Genomic DNA, 21,782 nt, shown 5'->3' with positions numbered 1-21,782 from the left:
GGGGCCCGGCTGCCACCAAGTGAACGTGAGAGGTGGATCTGCAACGTTTCTGTCCGCTCCAAGGCCCTAAAAACGTGCCCCTTTCCAGCCTGGGCACCCGCTTGGGGTACAGCTGGGCCCCGCCGCTGCCGAGGGCCAGGATTCCACATTTCCCATGGTGGGACTGCAAGCATCCATGCAGTGCTGTCCGCGGTGCACACACTGTGCCACGTATGAGGAGCTGCGTGTCCCTGTTCGCCACCCCCACCTCCTCCACTGACCCCGGCAGTCGAGTTTCTGGAAAAAACTTTATGCTTTATTGGGCAGACAAGCAAGCCTGATGGGACGGCGTTGTATTCCGTTAACTGTGGAGTGAACCCAGAAGTTAGATATATTTGAAGCTGCTACTAGGCCCCACCCAACGCTATGGGAGACAGCTCTGGATTCCCCCGCTGGGCCGGCCTGGGGTGACTCCCCCTTCTGGTAACCCCAGTATCCTAACCCCACAGCTTTGCCCTGTGGTGAATTCCCAAGGGCAAGGTTAACCTAGGGCTGGACAGAGCCACTGGGTGCCAGGTGCTGCCACCCTGGAAGCTGAGACCCTGCTGGACAGTGCCCGCACCTCTACCAGGCAGGCACTATTTATAGCCAGGGGCCTAGGCTGCTGACCTGTGACATTACCCCACTGCCACCCCCACCTGGGGCAGGGCCAGGGGCAAGCCTGCTTCTTTCCCTCCCAGACACTCCAGGATATTCTATCTAAGGGGCTAGGGTGGTGCTGGGCAAAGGGGAGGTGGCCCTGGAGCGTCAGAAGCCACGCACAGGGGGGGAGCCTGCCCACCCTGCCTGCCTCTGGCTCAGCCTTTGGATTCATTCCTCTGGGCCCCAGGGTGCTGCCGAGCTGCTGTGGGGCAGCTGAGAGAGGCGGCTGGGTCAGCAGATACCCCTGGGGAAACAGCAGGAGGGGCCAGCCGAGCCAGAGCTCCGAGGAGGGAGGGAGGAAGGGAGGGCGGCAGGGCTTGTCCAAAGGTCACCAGGAGGCTAGTGATCTGATCCTGCTGTGAAAAGGTGCAGCTCCGTCAGCAGATTGCGTTCTGCTCACCAAAGACCGAGCTGAGGGAGGGGGAGGGGAGGCTTGGCAAGGTCACGTGAGGCAGTGAGCAGCTGGCAAAGAACCAGGGACCAGGAAGTGTCCCCAGGGAGAATGGCAAGGCCCCAGTGCCAGCGTGGCAGTGCACGGGGTGCCAGGATGGCCTGGGGAGGGGAGATGGCCAGAGGTTTCCGAGGGCACAGATGTTGGCTGTTGCTACGAGAGGCTGTGAGGGTGTTGTTTGAGATCTTTGTATTTTGTCAACAATAAGATCCATTGATACTGTGTGGGGCCTCGCAGAAAGGACAGCCAAGGGGTCTCTGGGGCCTGTGGCAGCTGCCTGCCCCAGCCCCAGCCTTGACTTGTCTCTCTGATGGGTAAGAGTCATCTTTGGCCACTTGACTCGGCTTACGGGGTGGGATTCCTGGTCTTCACAAGGCAACGACCGGTGGTCCTTCGCCACACACACCACTAAAGCAGGGACAGGGAGCAAGGCACCTTCTGGAGAGGGGCAGGGTGACCCCGTTTCTGGCAAGATGTGGTGGCAGCAAGAAGCCACAGGTTGTCCCCAGGCTCCTGTCATCCGGGTGAGGGGCCTGGGAGGCTCTGCTCCCTGAGGAATCCACAAGGTCCTGTGACCCAGGAGCTGACCATCTGTCCGAGTGAAGCAGCCAGCCACCTGGTCTCCACGCTGGCCTGGCTCACATGTGTTCCGGGTGATTCTGCAGGCAGCGGATGAATTCTCCCACCGGCTGGCCCTCGTAGCATACCTTGTACACAGCTGTGAACAGGGGGAACCTAGAGTAGGGAGGAAAGGTCCCGCTTAGCTCCCTTGCCCAGGCGCCGCTCTGCCCCCACCCCGTGCCTTGCCCTCCCACCTGGCAGCGAGCATGCAGGCCCTCAATTCCCACCTGTGCAGCGTCTCAACTCCCCAGCCCTGGCTTTCAGGGTCAGGCTGTGAGCAGCCCTGCTCCTGTCCTACTCAACTTGCCTGCAGGATTCCTGCGCTTCAACGTTTTCTGTTTTGTTTTTTTTTTTTCCACTTGGGCCACCCTCTTAGCCTAAGCTTAGTGCCATCAACTATAAAACGGGGCCAATAAGACAGGGGAGAGAAGACTACTGCTCGTTAGCTCCAACTGTGTATTATAGGAGGGCTGCCTGCTGCCTTTACCAAGAGGCTGGACTCTGAGCAGCCACATCCAGTGCTGTCCGTGTCCAGGATTCTCCCCAGGCTTCAATCTCGGCCTAGGAATGCCCCACTGGGAGCAGAGCGCATCCTTCCCAGCACCTATGACTGGCCTGGCCCTGGGCAGTCCCTGCAGTCCCCAGGGTTTCTCTGACCTGCCCCTGAACTGTAGCCCCCAGAGCAGAGGATGAGAAGGGGAGGGGAGAGGCTCCTCAGAGGGGCCCAGCAACGTAGTGTCAAGCGCACTAGACCAGAAGGAGTTCCAAAGGCCAGAGCTGGCGGGTCACACTTCCCCGACAGCATGTGGGCTGGGGAGGGTGCAGGGCACTCACTTGTCCACCAAGCCCTTGTGCTGGAGGATGCTGTGCAGCTCCCGGGCTGTCTGGGGCCCCTGCAGCTTCTGCCCATTCAGCATCTCTTTCTCCAGCTGCTCAATGGACTGGAAGAGAACAGGATGAGTAAGTGTGAGGGGAAGAGGTGCGAGCTGGGGGCTCGGCTGGGGTGTGGGGACTGCTCACCACGACCTCACCCCTTGTGCTCCAGAGACAACGCTGAGTGCCCCTGCCTGAATCTCCACAGGGCCATCCCATCTTCTCCCTTCACCTCACACCTACCTTCCCAGTGCGGGCGAAGGCCTCGGCCACTTTGCGGTTCCGTCCCCCGTAGCAGGTGGTGATGAGGTCGGCAACGCCACAGCTCTCCAGGAAGGTGGCAGAGGATACGGAGCCGCTGCAGAAGAGCTTGGCAAAGGCGATCATCTCCATGAGCCCCAGCCGGATCACCGCCGCCTTGGTGTTGTCGCCAAAGCCCAGCCCATCGCAGAATCCGGCCCCAACAGCCACTATGTTCTTTGGGGAGTGGGGGATATGCGTGAGAAAGGTGATGTGAGCAAGGCGCTGCGTACAGGCTCTGAAGATGGTTTTATTCACCCCATCTCCCGCCACTACACCTGCGTTCCTAAGCCCTGCCCCTGAGTCCCCCGGAGTCTTTAACGCCACAGCTGACCTTCCCACTCAAGACTACTGTTGTCCAAAAGTGTGGGAATGCAGAGTTTTGGCTGGGTGTCTTACGTGTCTCATCTCCCCTTAGCCTGAGCAGCATCTTCCCCCCGGGCCACCCTGTGCAGCCAGAGAGGGGTGTGTCTCAGGGCGCTCTGGGTGAAAGGAAGGAGGGCCTAGTGGCTGCTCGTCTCAGTGGCCCTAGCCTTGCAGTTCTTGGTGGGGAAACAGCCCAAGTCTAGAGCAAAGACATCTTTGGGAAGCCCCCTCTGGCCCTTCTCCCCACCCCAGGGCTGCCCCTGGGCCCCTCTCACCTTTAAGGCCCCACAGATCTCTACCGTGTCCACCTCTTGGACCACTGTGATGCGGAAATTGGGCGTCTGCATCAGCTCTTTTAGGAGCTGTCCCTGAGCCAGGTCCTTGCAGCCTAAGGTAGGCAGAGGGCCGCATTGGAAGGGGGCCTCTGGCCAGATCCTCCCACAGCAACCCCCTGCAGGATCTGCAGCCCAATCCACTAGGAATGCCTCAACCCTGCTCAACACTTACACTTGGGTTCTCTCTGTCCTCCCTCAGCGGAAGGACACAGCTGAGTGGGGCTGGAGGGAAGGGGAACGTGAGCTGAGCCACGCGGCAGGTGCGCTCACCAATGGTGGTCTCGCAGAACTTCTCATCAGCGACCTCGCTGGCAATGTTGGCACCCATCAGCACGCTCATGGGGATGCCCAGGCGTTCCCCAATCACTTCTGAGATGAGCTTCAGTCCTTTGGGGCCCTCGTCCACGCCCTGGGCATAGGACAGAACTTGGGCCAGTGCCCTTTATGCCCAACCCAGGCCTTGCCATCCCAAATCCTGTCCCTCCCTACACCACTGTCCACCGGTGGCCCTTTCACATGGCTGCCCCATCCCTCCCAGCTGTGAGCGGGGAGGCAGCAGTGCTCCTTACCCCCATTTAGCTGAACTAAGCCCCCAGGTCCCCTCCACAGCCCCTCCAACTGCGTCCCCTCCTCCCACCATGCCTCCACAACTCCTGAAACCAGTCCTGCCTTCACTTCCCAACCACCAAGTCCCCCACTTTTCTGTACCTCCTCAAAGCCCAGGGGACCCCTGGCTGCCTCCCACCAGCCACCCTGAGCTGCAGCCTCCCCTAGCCACACAGAGGTGTCCCTGGCACCTTGATCAGAGAAATCCCAATGGTTTTGGCCTTCAGGTGACCTCTGAGCTGGTCACAGATCTTGCCAATAAACTGATGGGGCACCACAAAGATCAGGATGTCAGCATCTGCTGCAGCCTGGACCACATCTGGGACAGCCACCTGTGGAGTGACCAGGTACTCAGGGACCCAGGAAGGCCCCTAGGGAACCCCAATAAGGACAGCTAGGAGCATAAAAACAAGGCTGATGGAGAATGGGAATGATTTAGAACTGAATCTGGACAGATTGGACATGCTGTCCCCTACCCCTAGCTGTCCCTCCTCCGTTATAGCTGTACTGGACTCCAGAGGATTCGTGGTGGCCTCCTCCCAGCACCCTCCCAGCCTTGGCTGTGGGTCAGTGAGGAAGGCCAAAGGCAGCCTGGGCTGGGCAGGAGGAAGCCAAATAGGATTTCATCATGCTCCTTATGGGCCCTCTGGGCATGGGAGCCCCAGGTTTCCCACTCTCCCCCACTCTCCCTTTTGCAGGATTTGACCAAAGACCACAAGTCCAAGGATCAGCTTCCAAGCCCTTTAACAACCCAGTGAATGAGTAACAGGATTCAAGCCCGGGGCAGGGACCCCAAGTCTGAGAGTCTGAGAGCTAGCTTCTGGTTGCCACGGAGACTGACCCTTGTTCTGTTTCGGGAACAGGCACGTTCAGGCTCCCTCTGTCTCAGATGGTGTCCAGATCAGCCATCTGGGGGCCACGCATGAGGGTCGTGTCAGAGTACCCGTCTCTCCCGCCAGTGCAGCTGGCACCGGCTGGGTTGCTGGGCTGAAGTGCCCGATGAGCAGGCCCCAGCCCTCCCCGCTCCCATCCTCACGGGGGAGGGGCTTACCACGTTTGAAGGCAGCTTGTGCCCAGGCAGGTACTTGACATTCTCATGCTGCGTGTTGATGATCTCGGTCAGCTTTTTGCCCCCGATATCTTCCTCAAACACCCACATGGTCACCCGCGGGTCAAAGTGTGCCAGCTGGGCTGCATTGCTACCCACAATCTTGGCAATGGCTGAGCCCCTGGCAGGAGGAGCACAGCAAAGTGGAGGAGTGGTGGTGGTGGCGGTGGCAGTGGGCCAGAGGAAGGCAGCAGCGGGGGTTGAGGCACCGCTCCACCTCAGGGCCTTACAGCAGCCCAGTTCCTTCCTGCCTTCCTTGGCACCCCCACTCCCACAGCAATTGTGTCCCCAATGACTTGCCAGTGGAAAGGGTTTCCAGTCAACCTCACACTGCTCTGCACAAGGGGACCAGCCTTCTCATCTCCCATCCCCCAAACCCTAGCAGCTCTTGAGGGAGGGAGGGAGCACTCTGGAACCCCCTTCCTGTGGTAAACAGGTGCAGCTGCCCAGCCAATGCCCAACGGGGCCAGGACAGGCCTGTCCCAGGCGTGCTGGTATGAAGATCGACCATAGCAGGGCTCGACCAGGCATATCCTGAGAGCATATTCTAACCCCCTCTCTGCCTCCTGCCCGCCAGCCTTCCCCCTGGGCCCCTTGGCCTTGGGAGAAGCCACCCTCGCCCCTTTCCCCTGACAGCCGCTCACCAATTGCCGGAGCCTACAATGCAGACTTTCATGCCAGCCATGGTGCCGCTTCTCTGCCCAAGCCGGCTGGGTGCTGGCTGCAGCATTTAACCTCGCCACACGTGGGTGCAGCCAAGCCCCGCCCTCAGGATGGGTGGGGAGGCTGGCGCCCAGGGAGTGAGAGCCTGGCCAAGCCAGGGAAAGGGAAGAAAAGGGTAAAGACAGGTGGAGGACGGTTACCCTTGGGGTGCCAGCTGATGACACTTCCTCTCTGGGCTCCAGTGGGCTTCCCACCCGCCTCCCCGGCGGGCCTTTCCAGTCTGCCAAGCAGTCCAGATAAGAAGCAACTGCCCCTCCTCCTCCTCATAGTCTCCAGCCCTGAAGAAAACTGTATTTAGGTCCAGCAGCGATATGGGAGCGACTTCCCTCCAGGGATGCAGACTCCTGATGCCCTGCACACACCTCGACCCCTAGTGGGACCCCCGGAAGCTGCTTTGGCTTTCTCCTCCAGCAGCCCCATGTGCGCCCCCTGCAGGGCCACCTGAGAGGGAAGGGGCTACTGTGGAGACAGCCTAGGCTTTAGGAGCCAGAGAGAGAGCCATCTTGGTCACCCACAATAACTGGGGACTCACCTAGGGTCCCCTCCTCCCAGTATCTTCTAGGAAGGGAGGTAGAGGAGGGTCAGAGTTAACAGGGGGGCCCTTCCAATGCCAGCGGCCCACCATTCTCTTCTAACAGACCCAGGGCTGCGGAAGGATGGGCCAATGGCCAGAGCAAAGCTTGCAATCTTCCTCAGGCTGGCAGCTACTGAAAGGCAGGCCCGGGGGCAGGCTGTGTGTGTGAGTGCGTTCAAGGTTCAGGGTTCTCCACTGCCATAGCCACAGGCGTGACAAAGGGGAGGAATAGCTGACCTGGAGTGAAGTAAGACTCCCAGCCCTCCAGCTGTCTGTGCTCCTTGGCCTAGAGGGCAGACGCCACCACGCTCACATGCGCTGGCCTCCCAGACTGGCCATCGGCTCAGTGGGCGTTGCCACCCCCCCCCAACATGGCCTGCGACTGCCAAGAGTGATAACTAGGTTAGAGGGGAACTGGTGTGTAACCACTGGGTGAGAGGGTGTGGGCAGAGGTCAGGCTGGGAAGTAACGGTTTCCTGAGCCCCAGGGACTGCTGGGGAGAAGCCCACCCATCTGCTGTCCACCAGGGGAACATACACAAAGGTGGTAGTCTTCCTGAGGTTGTCCTATGCCTAGCTCACAGCCAGTCCCCACAGGCTGCTCCTGTACTGCACTGGCACTGAGATAGTCACTCATGCCAGGCTGCCAGCGGGAAGCTGATTATGGAGATGAGAAAGAATCCCTCTGTCCCTGGCACATGACAGGAACCCCCCCAAGAATGGACCTTTAAGTAACAATCAGCCTAACTGCCTCTACCTCTCATTTTGCCTCTGCAATCATTTTAGAAAGTGCAAAGAATGAAGCAGGTGCAGGGCCGGGGCCAGGCTGCGCAGGGAGCTGACAAGGACCACTAGGGCTCTTTTCCCAAAAGCAAACTCTACACTATTTGCTTGAGATTAGTAAATTAGCAGACACTCACAATGTGGAATTAGTCTTGTAAAAACAGACACCAGTTCACTGTCCTTGACATCAATTTTCTGCACTTCAAACTATTACCCCACATCACATACTCACTGGCCTTCCCCACCCCAGCCAGACGACTCCCATAGTTCAAGAGGAGACCAGTGGTCGTCTCCTTAGCAGGTCTGACTGTACAGATAGTACTGTGCTCTGGAAAGGGTGTAAACCCATCCCAGTTCTGAACCTCATCTAGAACACCACAGAGGAACCAAGCGGGAGGTGGGCCCAAGTGCAGCAGGACACCACGCAGCTGCACGCACCTCTGTCCCAGGGCGTGTCCTCCAGGCCTGGAAAGTGAGCAGGCTGGGAAAACAACAGTACCCATCTGCTGGTCCTGACGGAGATTCTGCTTGGGACCGTGAACGCGCAGCTCTCAGGACAACCCCTATCCCGACAGGAGTCCTGGGAGCTCCTCAAACCAATCCCAGCCAACAAGCAGCCAGGGAAGCTCGGGAGGTCCTGGAAGATGGCAGTGCCCACGGCCTGCTCTGACAGGGAACTGGAGGCAGCGAGGCCCAGTAATCCCAACCTCTGACTGCTTAGACCCCTGGGGCTGACAGTGCCACCTCTGCACTCTAACCCTGAGCTCCCTCGGGTGGCAGCATTTCCCACCACACGCCCAGCACCCAGCATCAGGCTGGCACACGGCTCCGGAGGCACGTCCCAAGTGCTGTAAGCAGTGCAGTACAGCTGATGTGGAAGCAGAGGGGAGCTAGGAGGAGACAGTTCCCTCAATAGGGAGGAGGACCCATCCTTCAGAAGATTCTTTTATTAAAACTGGGTGACATCGATAAGGGGACAGTACAAAAAAAAGTTTGGTCCATGAAAAAAACATCACAATTCAGTTAATAAAAACAGTTAATCTTCCCCAGGGACACGGGGCAGGAGTGCTGAGCGTCCTTCCCGTGGCCAGCCAGGGGCCAGGCCAGGGCTCAGCTGCCCCAAGGCTGTCCAGTGTCACCACAAGGAGAGCTTTCAGGAGAGGGACGACGACGGGAAGGGCGGGCAGGTACAGCTGTCCCCAGTGCAGAACGGGCAGGGACGAGGGGCTGGGACGTGCTCGCAGGAGCCTGAGGACGGGGTGGGGAAGCAGGGGCTTTGTCAGTTCTGTGGGTTTCAAGCCCGTGCTGAACGGAATCTCCCTCGGTGCCCAGCTGTCTCCCACCCTGCTGTGTTGAGTCTGCGAGCTTACTCGGGGCTGATACAACCTGGAAGAATCGGAGGTGCCCCTGGAGAGATGCAGCATCTCCAGTTCCCAGGGGCGCAATCACAAGGTCCTGGGGCTACCTGAGGGGTATGAAGCTTTGCGGGCAGGGGCTGGGGAGCCACACCCTGGGCGGCAGGGAGAGGAAGAGTCACAAACCCATCTTGGAGCTGTGCTCCAGCCCCAGGCGCTTTCACTCCTCAGTGCCCTACAAGTCACCAGTGGGTGCCAAGTGGACAGACAAGGGACAGGAAGACAGGGATGGCCTAGGGCTTTTACCCGTTTGTTTTCGGCCTGTTTCTCTATTGGGAGGAAGGGGGACAGGGTGGAATGAGTGAGTCACACCTCCAAGCTAGAGCAGGAAGGATAGCCCCTGCCAGCAATTACTGGCACCCCAGGCCCATGGGGCTCACAGGGAAAGGCAAGACCTCCAGCCAAATGCCCTGGGTTGGGGCAGACTGAAAGGTTTCCTTACAGTGTCAGCCAGAGTATGTGCGGGGTGAGGGGGGGGAAGCCACAGTTACAGAGCAAACCCCAATACTGACGTGCACCCTCCTTGGCAGCACTGAGGCGGCCGCCGGGCCAGAGCACTAGGCACTGTGCGGGCGCTCGGGGCACCCAAGGGCCAGGGCTCCTGTAGTGCTAGAGGGCAGGGGAAGGGAGAGTCTGCTCCAACCTGGGTGGGGAAAGAAGGAAAGTGGATTCTGTGGTCAGGACAGTCAGGTCAACGAGCTTATCGAGTGCCCTCAGGCCTGAGTCTGGGAGAGGGGGCTACAGCCCCGGACTCCAGGGTCTCTGCAGGGCAGGACCAGTGTATGCGGCTGGTCCCCTTGAAGACCACCTGGCCTTCAGCACGGTCTGTTCAGAGCACTGATTCTCACTACATGCTCTCTAACACTATCTAGAGGGCCAACACAGACCAGGGGAGGGGAGAGGCACATGGGACTTTCATGGGGGTGGGAAGAGACAGGGTGGCAGAAGAGGATGACAGGTGTCTCATGAGACACAAATGTGAGACCCCCTTCTTCTGGTATTGTTCTTGAACCAACAGCATCCCCTGGAAGGCCCCAAGCAAGACCAAGGCAGGTGCTGCGACGCAGGCAGCACAGGGCCCAAATAAAGACTGGGTGCAGCCACGTCAGGGCGTGGGAGAGACCCTATGTATTTCGGATTCCCAGGGCTTGCTCTAATTCTTGCCGCCGCTGCTGCACCTGAGGAGAAAGTAGCGAGGGAGTGCAGGATGAGACAATGGGAAGTTGGTCCCCAAAACCGCTGACCCCATCAGGAGCGCAGTTTCCGTGGCGCAGCTCAGGCACCCACCTTGGAGTAGAAGTAGCGGCACACGGCCTCTTGAGCCCAGGGCTGGAAGTAGAACTCGGCACGGCGCTCTTCCTCCGGGTTTCCCACCACGTCAGTCATGGTCTGGGGAGACGGAGAACACAGTGCAGACCTACTGTCTTCCTGCACACCCACTGGTGGCTCCCCTGAACCCCTCAAAAGCTGCCGAAATCCCACCTCCTCGGCACCTGTGAACAGGACCTCACCCTCTAACCGGGTCAGTGAAAAGGGTGGCCATCGGAGAACTCTTAATCCCACACAACAGCTAGCTTTATCCAGGAGGAAACAAGGGCGCAGAGACAGACACAGAGGGAAGACAGTAAAAGCACACCAAGAATGCTGGAAGCCGGGGTGGGCCTGGGTGTCAGACGTCCAGCTCCCACTAGTGGGTGACAAACTTCTGCTGCTGAAGCGGCCAGTTTGCAGCAGTCCCAGCAAACTACGACAGCCAAGTCACCGAGGCGTCCATGTCGGGGCACACTGGCATCCCGCACTGGGGCCTGCCCTAGCAAAGCAGCAGAGCCTAGTCCAAGTGCTTGGGCCCCTAGCACTCATGGGGATGAAGCTCCTGGCTCCGACCTGGCCAGCCCTGGCCGTGACAGCCATTTCAGAAGTTGATCAGTGGATGGAATATCTGTTTCTCTGCCTTTCAAGTACATGAATTAATGTTTAAGAACAAAGCACATCCGCCAGTGCCTCCTTCAGGGGCCTGTTCTGGCACCACTTGCCCTGGCTCCTTCATTCACCTTCCGTAACTGCAGTCCTGGCATGAATGAGAACGAGGCCACATTGCCCACGTGATGCACCCCTCTCAAACATCTTCAAGTTCCACACTTCCCAGGAAGCCTTCACCGGGGCATCTAGCCTCATCTGCTCTCGCCTCTCCTCTGAATTCCCTACCTCCTCGGTCCCAGCGACCTCTAACCACGTCTGCCACAGGTTACTAGTCTTTGATCACACTGGCTGGCCTCTGCAGACTTGAAAGCGGAGCTGAGGCCTGTGCTCTGGGTCCGAGAACCAGAACCCAGCGCCCACTTGGAACAGGCACTGGATCCGGTCAACAGACCTGAAACTCACTTCTGCTTCCCCAGGAACACACTGATGACAAAGGAGTCCCTGTCCCCCTCCGGCTGTGGGAAGGTCCCTCGGCTGCTTACCTTGAGGTCCCGGCACTGGGACTGCAGCCAGTCATTGATGAACCCCTGAGGGTCTCTGGCAAAGCTCAGCATGAATTCCCGCTGCGTCTTCAGCTGGTTGATGGTTTCTATCGTCTCATGGATCTGAAAATGAGGCAGAAGCTGTACCAGTTTCAAGCTAGGGAAACAGAACTGAACGACAATCAGGGCCTAACAGCTCCGGTACCATTGCCAGTTTCTGTCTTAGTTTCCGGACTATTCACACAAACATAAATGGGGCCAGACCTTCTGAGGTGTGGGCAGGGTGTAGGGTGGCCCAGCAGCCACCGGTCAGCTCTGCTCGCTCCTCATTTTTTTGTGACCACTGACAGGTGGACTCCCCACCCTCACCCTTGCCCATCTGCAGTCCGTTTTCCAAACTCCAACCAAACCAATCACTTCCTTGACATCTCAAGGCATCTTAAACTCAATGCTTCCAAAAGTAAATTCACACCCCTCTCCTGTTCCTAGCCCTGACAATCAGCACTATTAACCTGGAAGGCAGCGTAATGCCTCCTTGATCCTTCAGCCCACTCCCCACCTAAACAGTGGCCAGATCCCCTGATTCTCAGCCTGCCAGCCTGTCTCAACCTCACTCTGTGTGCCTTAAGTTGAAAGCCCCAACAGGCCTCATGTGGATACTGCACGAGCCTCACAGCATTCCAAATGCAAACAGCACCCACACCTCCACTAGGACATCTCCCCAGCAGACCCAAATTCACGTCTGGAAGTTCTCCTTGTACCCAAGCTCATGTCCAGGCTCCTGCTACCCTGCTGAGCCTCTTCCCCAAAGTGCCCCACCCCTGCACCCTGTACTATGTCTAGAGCACCAAGACTGGTGGGGGCTCGCTCTGCCTGTGGGGACCCCGGCACTGCCCTCCTGTCTCCCCTGTTGACAGGCTGGCTTGTGGAGCAGCTCCGTCCTCACTGTTCCTGTAACTTCAGTGGCAGGGACTCTGACTACGTTGGCAGAATCATAAAGGCAGCAGGACTGGGAGCAGGACTTGCCATTGCTATTCTTATACACCTGAGCAGTGTGTAAAGGTGTATTCTTATACGCCTTTACACACACGGCTTCAGTGAACCCATGGCAACCTCCTAAAACTGGTGTTTTGGTCTCTATTCCACAGATCAGAAACGACAGAGGCTTAATACGACGAAAAGGCATCACCAGAACCAGGACTCATTTGAGTAGCTTTGAAGAGCACCAACCACAGTGGCTTACGTGTCAGCTCTCAACACACGAGGAATCGCCAAAAAGATATTAGGAAATGCACGGGCTTCCAAAATTCTTCACATCAAAGTACATCCACCTCTGAATTCCATTTTTCATGAGCTTTCTGAAGCACCTTAGTACTCTGAATGAATACCAAGATGTAAGGGGGGGAGGCAGACGTCCCGAAGTGGCGGGGAACACCAGCTGGCCAGGGAGATCCCCTACCTTGTTGTCCAGAGTCGCTATCTCCTGCTGACTGGCAGTGGACAGCAGGAAAGAATTCATCTGTGTCTTCAAGGTATCATCCACCTCCACATCAATGTCGTAACAGGCTGTCTTTTTCTGATCATTTGGGTCGACACTGTGGAGGGAACCAAACGGCCGGGTACAGGGTTTGCCGCTGACACCTCACTGCACAGGCTCAAACAGCCCAAGAAGGAAAGGAAAGCAGGCTGACCCCAGAAGGGCCTGAGAACTCATGGGTGAGAACGAATGCCTTGCCCTTCACTGCAGCGGCGGCTTCACGGTGTACACGTGTGCCAAAAGTACACATCAAACAGGCACAACCTGCTATATACAAGTTACTCCTCAATGGGGTTGAAGATTTAAAAAGTCAGAGGTAGGAACAGGTATTTGGCATAGTGGCTAAGATATCACTTGGTAGGGTCAGCGTTATGGCACAGGGGGTTAAGATGCTACCTACAACACTGGCTCCCCTTATGAGTGCTGGTTCGAGTCCTGTCTGTTCTGCTTCTGATCCAGCTCCCTGGTAATGTGCCCGAGAAAGCAGAAGATGGTCCAAGTCCTTGGGTCCCGGTCATCCACATGGGAGCCCAAGACAGAGTTATGTGCTCTTGGCTTCAGCTTGGTCCAGCCCTGGTCATGGCAACCAGTGGGGAGTGAACCAGCAGATGGGGGATGATCTGTCTCTCTCTCTACCTCTCCCTCTCTGTGTAACTCTTGCATCTTGGGATGTATGTATCCCAACTCAGTAGTGCCTGTCTACCTTCCGATCTACTCTCTGACGTCCAGCCATCGCCAGCTTCCTGCTAACGCACATCCCGGGAAGCAGACAATGGTTCAAGTTCCCAGGTCCCTGCCATCCGCATGGGAGACCTGGACTGAGTTCCTGGCTCCTGGCCCCGGGCCCAGACACTGCAGGCATTTGGAGAGTGAACCAGCAGAAAGGAGACCATTCTCTCAGATTAAAGTAATAGTAACTAAAGAAAAGTCAATGGGAAGAATTCACAGTGGGAAAGATGGAAAGGTACCCAGGGGAAAGTCCTCTCCTCCCAAATGGCACTGCTATAATACCTTGTATATCTTTCTTGCCCCCTCCTCTTAAAAAATTATTTCTGTATTTACTTATTTAGAAAAAGAGAGAGACACAGACAGATCATCCATCTGCTAGCTCACTCCCCAGGTGGCTGCATTAGCCAGCACTAGTGGGCTGGGTTGAAGTCAGAAGCCAGGAGATATAGCTGGGTCTCCAACATACGCAGCAGGAGCCCAAACACTTGGCTGCTGTTCTTTCCGGGCCATTAGCAGGGAGCTGCCCCAGAAGTGGAGCAGCTGGGACATGAGCAGGTGCTCAAATGAAATGCCGTCAGGTGGCAGCATTACCCACTACACAATTCTGGTCCACCCCCCTTTAAATGAAAATTGACCCTCAAAATAATGTACACACACACACACCCTCCCCGCAAAGACCTAACCTTAAGCACAGGAATACAGAACAGATCAGCTAAAAGGACCCAATGTATAGGGTATAAAAACTACTTCTGGTGAGCGATGGTGCAGGCCCTAAGCAAAGGAAGGTCTTGATTGGACGGAAGCGAGGAAAGCAGGAGACACCGTCTCACTATTTTGCTTTGAGAAGCAAAATAGTTTTCTCCACGCCACACGTGCCTAGAAGTGCCTTGCTCTCCATCTCGGGAACGAAAAAGTACAGAGGGAGCAGAACTTGAGTCTCGCTCTGGAAGCCCCAGGCCCCAGGCCCCAGGGCCCGCCATCAGGCGACAAGCTGGCCAATGTGGGAAGGAGCTGCTCACTCCGCAGCTCCTGATAACAGGGCAGCAGGAAAAGACGTGTGTGAGCGCAACAGAGACAGAGCCCAGGGAAATGTGCCAGGGCACAGACATGAGCCACACATGACCAGACAGTGAGCACGCTTGCAGCATACACCATCTTTACTTCTAATGTCCAGTTATATTTAAGTAGTTTAATGTTACGGACCAGCTACGTCCAACAAGCTACTTGGAAAATGTGCGGTACGTTGACAACTGGTCCACGTGAGCTGGTCCGAGGCAGCTCCAGCATGCTGCTGCTGCCTGACACAGGCTTACCTGATGACGTGATTAATGATGATGGGTTCCGGTGGCATGAGCAACGCATGGAGCCGCTGAGGGATCTCCGAAAACTTCATGCGTTGAGACTCAAAGATCTGTGAGAGAGTGGAGAAGCAGCTACAAGTTGGCTTTGTTTTCTTTTGTTTTGTTTGGGGGGCAGAGGGGGAGATTCAGAGCTTGGAACTGCATCCAGGTCTCCCACACAGGCACAGGGATTCAAGCACTTGGGCCATCTTCTGCTGTTTGCCCAGGCATGTTACCAGAAAACTGTATCAGAAGTGGAGCAGCCAGGCCTCGAACCAGTCCTTCTCTGGGAAGGTTGCAGCAGCTTAATCCAATGCACCACAACACCGACCCTAAAGCTGACATTCTGACGTAACCAGGGAACTGGGAGCCCTTCCCTTACCTGTTGGAGGTACTTGTCACAGATGACAAACTCCCGCTCGTGAGGGTCCTGGAGCTTGTGTGTCTTAATATACTGCCATAGTGCTTGGATGATCACTGGACGAGTCTGGGTGTGGATGCCCAAGAGCCGAGCCAGGCGAGGATCCAATTTAAACTGGGGAGGCTGTGGGAGAGGAAAGAGCAGTAAGAACAAAGCTGGTGAGCTGGGCTCTGTGCACTGGGGAGGCACTGAGCTGTGCGCTCTGTGCACTGGGGGGACAGTGAGCTGGGCTCTGTGCAGTGGGGGGGCATTGAGCTGGGCTCTGCGCACCTGGTGGCCGGTGAGCTGCGCTGTGCACTGGGGGAGCAATGAGCTAGGGCTCTGTGCACTGTGGAGTGCTCATACACACACACACACAGGCTTGGCAGCATGCCCAAGTATCTAACAAACTACCATGCAGTGCTTTCTCTAGGGGAGGAGGGCAAGACCAGCATGGCAGAGTACAGCTCTGGCTCCACACTTCCTGTAGACGGAAGCCCTTCAGAGTCAGGTGTCCCAGGGTCGTGAGAGGCAGACTCCTTCCTGCCCCAGGGGGTACCTGATAGTCCAGCATCAGCAGAACCGTACATCGTACGTTCACATCGCCTGGCCGCTTCACCTGGAAGCCGTCCGTCTCCTGGGTGGTGGCGGTCCTGTGCCACTACAGAGGGGAAGATGTCAGGGGGTGCTCTCCCAGAGGAAGAGCTTCCGTCATGACCCAGTATTCCACCTGGACACTGAGGACACTGGAGAAGCGTGACAGTGGGAGGCATTTTTAAAACAGCATGTGGCTTTGGGATCGTCCTATCCGTCTGCGTAAAGTAGATTATACTTTCAATTTGGACTGTGTGGGGGCTTCCAAGGAAACCAGCCTGACTTCCCAGTGATACTTTTATCTACAAACTTGGCAATTCAAACGTGAACAGCAGCACCGCCCGGCTGTCGTCCAGCGTGTACCTGCTACATGCTGGGGCAGTCTCCCTGAATTCCCACACTCCCATATAACACATGCACAGACACACCTACTCAGATGAGACAGCGAGCACCTGGAAGAAGGAACTAACTGGCCCAGGTCGGTCAGTCACTCAGTCAGTCTGGGATCACTCTGGGTCTATGGTCCACATTCTTAGCCACTACGCTCTACTGCTATCAAAGTAGGTGTATTTACAAATCTCTACCGATGCTATGACTTACTTCCCTGATAAGGTGGTAAAGACCTTCTCATGTCTCTTAGTGGTGGAGGTTAAGGGCCTGCATCTACACTGGCAAAAAAAGGAGCACGTTAAGTTCACCTGGAGCACGGGCCTCTTGTTCTGCCTTTATCTCTAAACATACCACAGCCAACATGGTCTTCAGGACATGACACTGATGCGATCAGCCTTCAAGCAGGGACCCAACGAGAGTCTAAACTACCACAGTCACCCTATCAATCACGTTAGCTATGCCACTGCCACGAGGACAAGGCTAAGAATGGTGTGTAGACTCACTACGACTCACCATTCTTAACAAGCAAAATAAACACAAGGCGTGTGTGTACAAGAGGCCTTTCTTTAAAGAGGGACAGTAACATTAAAAAGGTGGGACAAGTGCTTCTGGGTCCAAACTAACACAGCTACTGCCCCCTGGAGGCCACTGTGCAAACTGCGCCAGCAGCCCTGGACCTGGCACCTCGCGCTCTCCTAGACATGACTGCCGGGCACCCAGGCCTACCAATCTTCCAGTTCACAGTCCCAAAGCCAAGAAGGCACAACTACTTACTTCTACCAGGTGGTTGTCTGGCCCATACAGATCTTTGTCCAGTTCGATCACCAAGGACTTAAAAAAGGAAGAAAACTTCCTCTTTTGTTTGGTGGCATCATACTTGGACAAGGCTGACTAGAGGAAAGAGAGGAAAAGTCAAGTTAGCAAAAGCCAGAAGAAAGCTCTCCAAGACAACGTCCGACCAGAAAGGAACCCAGGACGGCAACTGGAAAATAAGCTCAGGAATTTCTTCTGGGTCTCTTAGGAGACGGTGAGGTATTAAACCAGTCACGGGAACAAGAGCTTGCGAGGCGGCGGCCGGTAGGGTCACAGACGGGCAAGGGAGGCAAGCTGGCCAGACCCTTGCACGTGACACAGCGCGCCTCAACGGAGCGGGGACATGCACCCCAGGCAGCAGGTAGCCACACATTTAGAACGAGCCCACCAGCGGATGGACTGCAGGAGCAGGCGGCTCAGACACTGAGCCAATGCTCCTGCAAATGAGCTTGCCTGCGAGCAGCTAAAAATAGCCAGAGAGTGAAGGGGAATGAGAGAAAGGTGAACTTCCCCAAGGAGCTGCTGGAGTGGGAGGTTTGGGGGCTGCCAGCTCACGCTCCCCAAGAAGCAACAGAGTCTGTTAGAGAAATGGATCCCACTAAACCGTGGGGGGGGGGGCGGGGAGGGGAATGTCTGCAGTCGGGAAGAGAGAGAGGCCACAGCGATCCAAGGGCCTCGGGACTCAGAGGAGGCAGGGCTTCCAATGCTAAGCGCAAATCCATCGCATTCGGGGTGGTGGGGGGACAACTAACCCACACAGCTCAATATTCTGCAGACACTGCTAAACCCAATGGTCAGCTGCACCAGGAAGGTGAACCACACACAAATCAGATCCCCGGACAACGAGCGTCTCACTATGACACCAGCCAGCCGGACACAAAGGACCATTGTCTCAGTGCAGGGAACAGACCGTCCTCTCTCCATCGCTCCCGATGGGGCTGGCAGCCCCAGCCGGGCTTCCTGCTCATCCCCAGCAGCTCCCCCCCAGGACACCAACCACGGTGGGCCTTGAACTCACATCTTCCAGGAGCCGTCCTTCTACCCGGAGCTCCCAGGAAGCCACCGTCCCTTCCCCATCCTCGGCATCCGACTTAGCCGGATTGAAAGTGTTAGAAATGAAAATGCGCAGCTTCCGTTTTTGCTGAGAAAGGCAGAAACAGGATTGACAGGAGGAGCTTCAGTGCTGTGATGTTGAAGACGAAGGTCTCCCCAAACCCCAGTTACTCCTAGCAGACTGGCTGACTGTCCACCTATTCCCTCAGGTGCATGGACACAGACCCCACTCAGAAGGGGAATTCAGGTCATGGGCTCCGAGTACAAATGCCTACACTGGGATGCCAGGTGGACAAACTCATGCAAAGTGGCAGGCCTGGCAAGGCAGCGGAGCCGTTACAGGGTGTATTCCTGGTACGAGAGCCCTGACGGGCCCCTCCCCTCTGCTGTTCTGAAGCTCCTAATGTAATTCTCAGCGGGTAGGCGGAAGGGAGAGGTGTAATTTAAATGCCAAGGAAAGCTGTGCTGTGTCTCTGCCGAAGGCTCCCGTGCCCTCTCCCTTGGCGCTCTGCCTGGCGCTCTCCTCTGTTACCTTGATGGGACGTTTCAAGGCCTCTTGGATATCGAGCCGTTTCCTCATGATGGTCTGGTCCAGTTTCCGTTCGAAAGCCAAGAGGTCCATATAGGCCTGGGATTCCGGCACCAGTTCACGGATCTTGGGGAACAGGGAGATGCCATTGGGATCTGGAGCCATGCTCTGCTCTCCCCCCACCCCGCCCCACGCCTCCCCTGTAGACCCAGGGTCTGGACTCACTCTCTGAGGTAGAATTTTGTCAGCCATCTTCTTTTTCTTTGCACTGCTGGGAATAAAGACTGTTATCAGGTTGGACGAGAACTTGTCAGAACACGAAGATGAGCTGTCAGCACCTCCATGTCCGGGACAAGGGAGGGGATGGCAGAGCTTCTCCCCCACCAAACCGCCCCGGCCCGGCAATGCAGCACCCCCTTCTGCGTCCTCCCCGGGGTCTGCTTACTTATGGTTTCGGTTCTGCACCGCCTGCTGCTGGACTTGCTGGATCTGCTGAGGTGCAGGTCTCTTGCGGGACTGGTCCATCCCTGACTGGGCCAGGCCAGGTCGGACTGAAGGATTCCCCCCGTAGCCAGGGGGTCCCATGGAAGGTCCCTGAGGTGTCATTCGGCTGCCTGGCAGCATACCCGGTCTCTAGGGAGGGGAGAGGACCCAGAGATGTCATGGCTTCACACGAAGGAAGGGCAAGCGTGTGCGTGTGCATGTGAGTGTGTGGCGCTGAATTCTTTGAACGCAACCAGACTAGGGCGCTGAAGGACAATGGTGGGGGAGGGCACTGGGCATCTCGGGGCGTCCTTGTGTAACTCCACAGCAAAGCAGAGCCATTCCACTTACATTCTCCCCCATGTGTCCCCTGGACGGGGCACCCCATCCCAACTCCCCCAACCATCCATCCATCCATCCATCCATCTCTGCTGGCTCCTGATCTCCTTCCCGCTGCACCCACTGCACCCACCCACCGTGGTCCACTCCGCCTTGCCCAAGAGCAGGTGCGGACAGAGCCTGCTCTTCCTCCTGCTCCTCCTCCCCTAGCCCCCACACTCCCGCCAAGGCCAACCCACGCAGGGGTCCGCCCCCTCCCCTTCCCCAGGAGCAGGTGGGGATGCCTCCTCTCCCTCATCCTCCTTCCCCAGCCCACCCAGGGGGTCCACCCCACCCCGCGTGCCCCAGGAGCAGGTGGGGATGCCTCCTCTCTCTCATCCTCCTTCCCCGACCCACCCCCAGCCCACCCATGCAGGGGGTCTACTCTACCCCACTTTCCCCAGGAGCAGGTGGGAATGCCTCCTCTCCCTCATCCTCCTTCCCCAGCCCACCCAGGGGGTCCACCCCACCCCGTGTGCCCCAGGAGCAGGTGGGGATGCCTCTTTTCCCTCATCCTCCTTCCCCAGCCCACCCAGGGGGTCCACCCCACCCCGCCTTCCCCAGGAGCAGGGGGGATGCCTCCTCTCATCCTCCAGCCCCGGCCCATCCAGCCCGCCCAGGGGGTCCACTCTACCCCACTTTCCCCAGGAGCAGGTGGGGACACCTCCTGCTCCTCTCCCTCCCTCCTGCTCCTCTCCTCCTCTCCTCCCCCGGCCCCGGCCCTCCCAGGCCCCCGCTCGGCCCCGCCCCCGGCCCGCGCGCCCCTCCTCCTGCCCCGCTCACCGGATAGGCCGCTCCCGGCATCGGGGAGCGGTACAGCCCCTGGCCCGGCGCCGGGCCCATTCGCACGGGAGGTCCCGGCGTCCCACCCGGGCCCAGGGCAGCCGCCGCGCCGGCCCCGCCCGAAGCTCCGGCGCCGCCGCTCGGAGCCACAGACTGGAAACCCGCCCGGGCCGCCATCTTCCCCGGAGCCGCCGCGGCAGCCGCACAAAGAACCGGAACCGGAACTCCCCCCGCCCCGCGCGCGCCCCCCGCGCGCCCGCCCGCCGTCGGCCGCCCGTCTGCCTGCCTGCCGGGCGGGCACGGGCGGCTCGGGGCAGCGAGACTGAGGGATAGAGGGGGGCGGCTAGCGAGGGAAAAAAAAAAAGGCGTGCTGGCCACTCCCTCCCGCCTTCAGGGTCGGGCGGAGACCATAGAGAGCCGCGCGGCGGGATAGAGAGGCTGCGAGCGAGCGCCCCCAGGCCGCCGGGAGGACAGGACGCTGCAGGTTGTGGGGGGCGTACCACGGCCCAGCCCCGGGGCCAGCCAAAGTCGGCGCGGCTCTTAGAACTTTCCCAAGAACTGCCGCTGCGTTCCGTGTCCTCCCCGAGGAACCGAACAGGAGGACCATTATGCTCATTGTGCACATGGAAAAGCTGAACTCAGTGGAGAGAAGGACGGGGGCAGGTCAAGCAGCCGGTTAGCAGGAGGCCAGATCCTGGGCTCCAGGGCTTCTGACTCAGTCCAGAGGGAAGGGCCACACGGCAGCCCCTCAGCCGAGCCTCGATCCCACGTGCAGCCCCACCCACCTGCGCCCTGCCACCTCTCCAAGTAACCCATGTGTTGGGACTTGACCTTTCTCCCTGTCCCTGCCTGCTCCTGTGTGTCGTCAGCTTCCCCAGGGCTGGGGGGTCTCCCTGCTCCAGCCACCTCTTTCCCCTGGGTGTGTGTGTGGTCCTAAGGCATTTAGTGGGAACACTCAACACTTGGCAAATAAGAGAACAGCAACACTGAAGAGAAGACGGTTGAAACCCAGTTTATTAGACCAGAGGCATGCGTGGCCCGGCACCCTGCCAGCTGTTCCTCCGTCCAGCCCTGCCTCACACATCTGGGGGGAGGCCGGCTAGCTCAGGAGCTCCTGGGACCGTCCGGCTGCAGGGCAGTGCACAGGTCACCTGCCGGCGGGCTTGCCCTGGGATCCAGCTGGGCGGAGACGGCCTGGGGTGCTGACTTGGGGATAGTGCCTTGCACAGGCAGTTGGCAGGCCTCCGACCTCGCTGTGCCTCCTCAAGGGAGGGACAGACAGCAGAGTTTCAACTCCAGGTCTGCCTACTAGAAAACGCACGTGGTGGGCTTGGGTGTCGGGTGAGCAAAGGGGCTGGGCACCGAGGAAGAGAGAAGGCCCACTGCCCGAGGACCTCAGCTTCTGCCGCCCAGTTGCAAGCACCCCCCAGCTCGCTTCTGTCCCCAACCCTGTTGG

The 21,782-nt window shown here is 57.9% G+C and overlaps 2 protein-coding genes across 4 annotated transcripts; both read right to left on the bottom strand.

Annotated features, from left to right (window-relative positions):
- Nucleotides 1-286: 286 nt before the first annotated feature.
- Nucleotides 287-6,372, bottom strand: GPD1 (glycerol-3-phosphate dehydrogenase 1). Of its 2 annotated transcripts, none has more exons than XM_040978939.1 (8): nucleotides 5,986-6,372; nucleotides 5,285-5,462; nucleotides 4,425-4,565; nucleotides 3,898-4,036; nucleotides 3,568-3,680; nucleotides 2,870-3,103; nucleotides 2,588-2,694; nucleotides 287-1,867 (listed from the first exon to the last, which is right to left on the bottom strand). In XM_040978939.1, exons 1-8 carry the CDS (start codon nucleotides 6,069-6,071, stop codon nucleotides 1,771-1,773), a joined length of 1,095 nt encoding a protein of 364 aa, XP_040834873.1. In that variant the 5' UTR covers nucleotides 6,072-6,372; the 3' UTR covers nucleotides 287-1,770. The 2 variants fall into 2 exon arrangements, with proteins under 2 accessions (XP_040834873.1, XP_040834882.1); XM_040978948.1 differs by having other exon boundaries at nucleotides 4,425-4,496.
- Nucleotides 6,373-8,352: 1,980 nt separating this feature from the next.
- Nucleotides 8,353-20,533, bottom strand: SMARCD1 (SWI/SNF related, matrix associated, actin dependent regulator of chromatin, subfamily d, member 1). 2 transcript variants are annotated; one of them, XM_040978919.1, is made up of 13 exons: nucleotides 20,327-20,533; nucleotides 19,128-19,315; nucleotides 18,908-18,950; nucleotides 18,686-18,808; nucleotides 18,119-18,241; nucleotides 17,062-17,178; nucleotides 15,863-15,964; nucleotides 15,286-15,447; nucleotides 14,877-14,974; nucleotides 12,757-12,892; nucleotides 11,298-11,420; nucleotides 10,123-10,224; nucleotides 8,353-10,013 (listed from the first exon to the last, which is right to left on the bottom strand). In XM_040978919.1, the coding sequence occupies exons 1-13, from the start codon at nucleotides 20,501-20,503 to the stop codon at nucleotides 9,960-9,962; spliced, it is 1,548 nt and encodes a 515-aa protein (XP_040834853.1). In that variant the 5' UTR covers nucleotides 20,504-20,533; the 3' UTR covers nucleotides 8,353-9,959. The 2 variants fall into 2 exon arrangements, with proteins under 2 accessions (XP_040834853.1, XP_040834861.1); XM_040978927.1 differs by lacking the exon at nucleotides 11,298-11,420 and having other exon boundaries at nucleotides 20,327-20,503.
- Nucleotides 20,534-21,782: the final 1,249 nt, after the last annotated feature.

The sequence above is a fragment of the Ochotona curzoniae genome, unplaced genomic scaffold (assembly GCF_017591425.1).
Source record: "Ochotona curzoniae isolate NIBS_2020 unplaced genomic scaffold, NIBS_Ocur_1.0 contig_1014, whole genome shotgun sequence".
NCBI lineage: Eukaryota > Metazoa > Chordata > Mammalia > Lagomorpha > Ochotonidae > Ochotona > Ochotona curzoniae.
The sequence above is the reverse complement of the archived record's forward strand: the minus strand, read 5'-3'. Positions and strand labels throughout refer to the sequence as shown.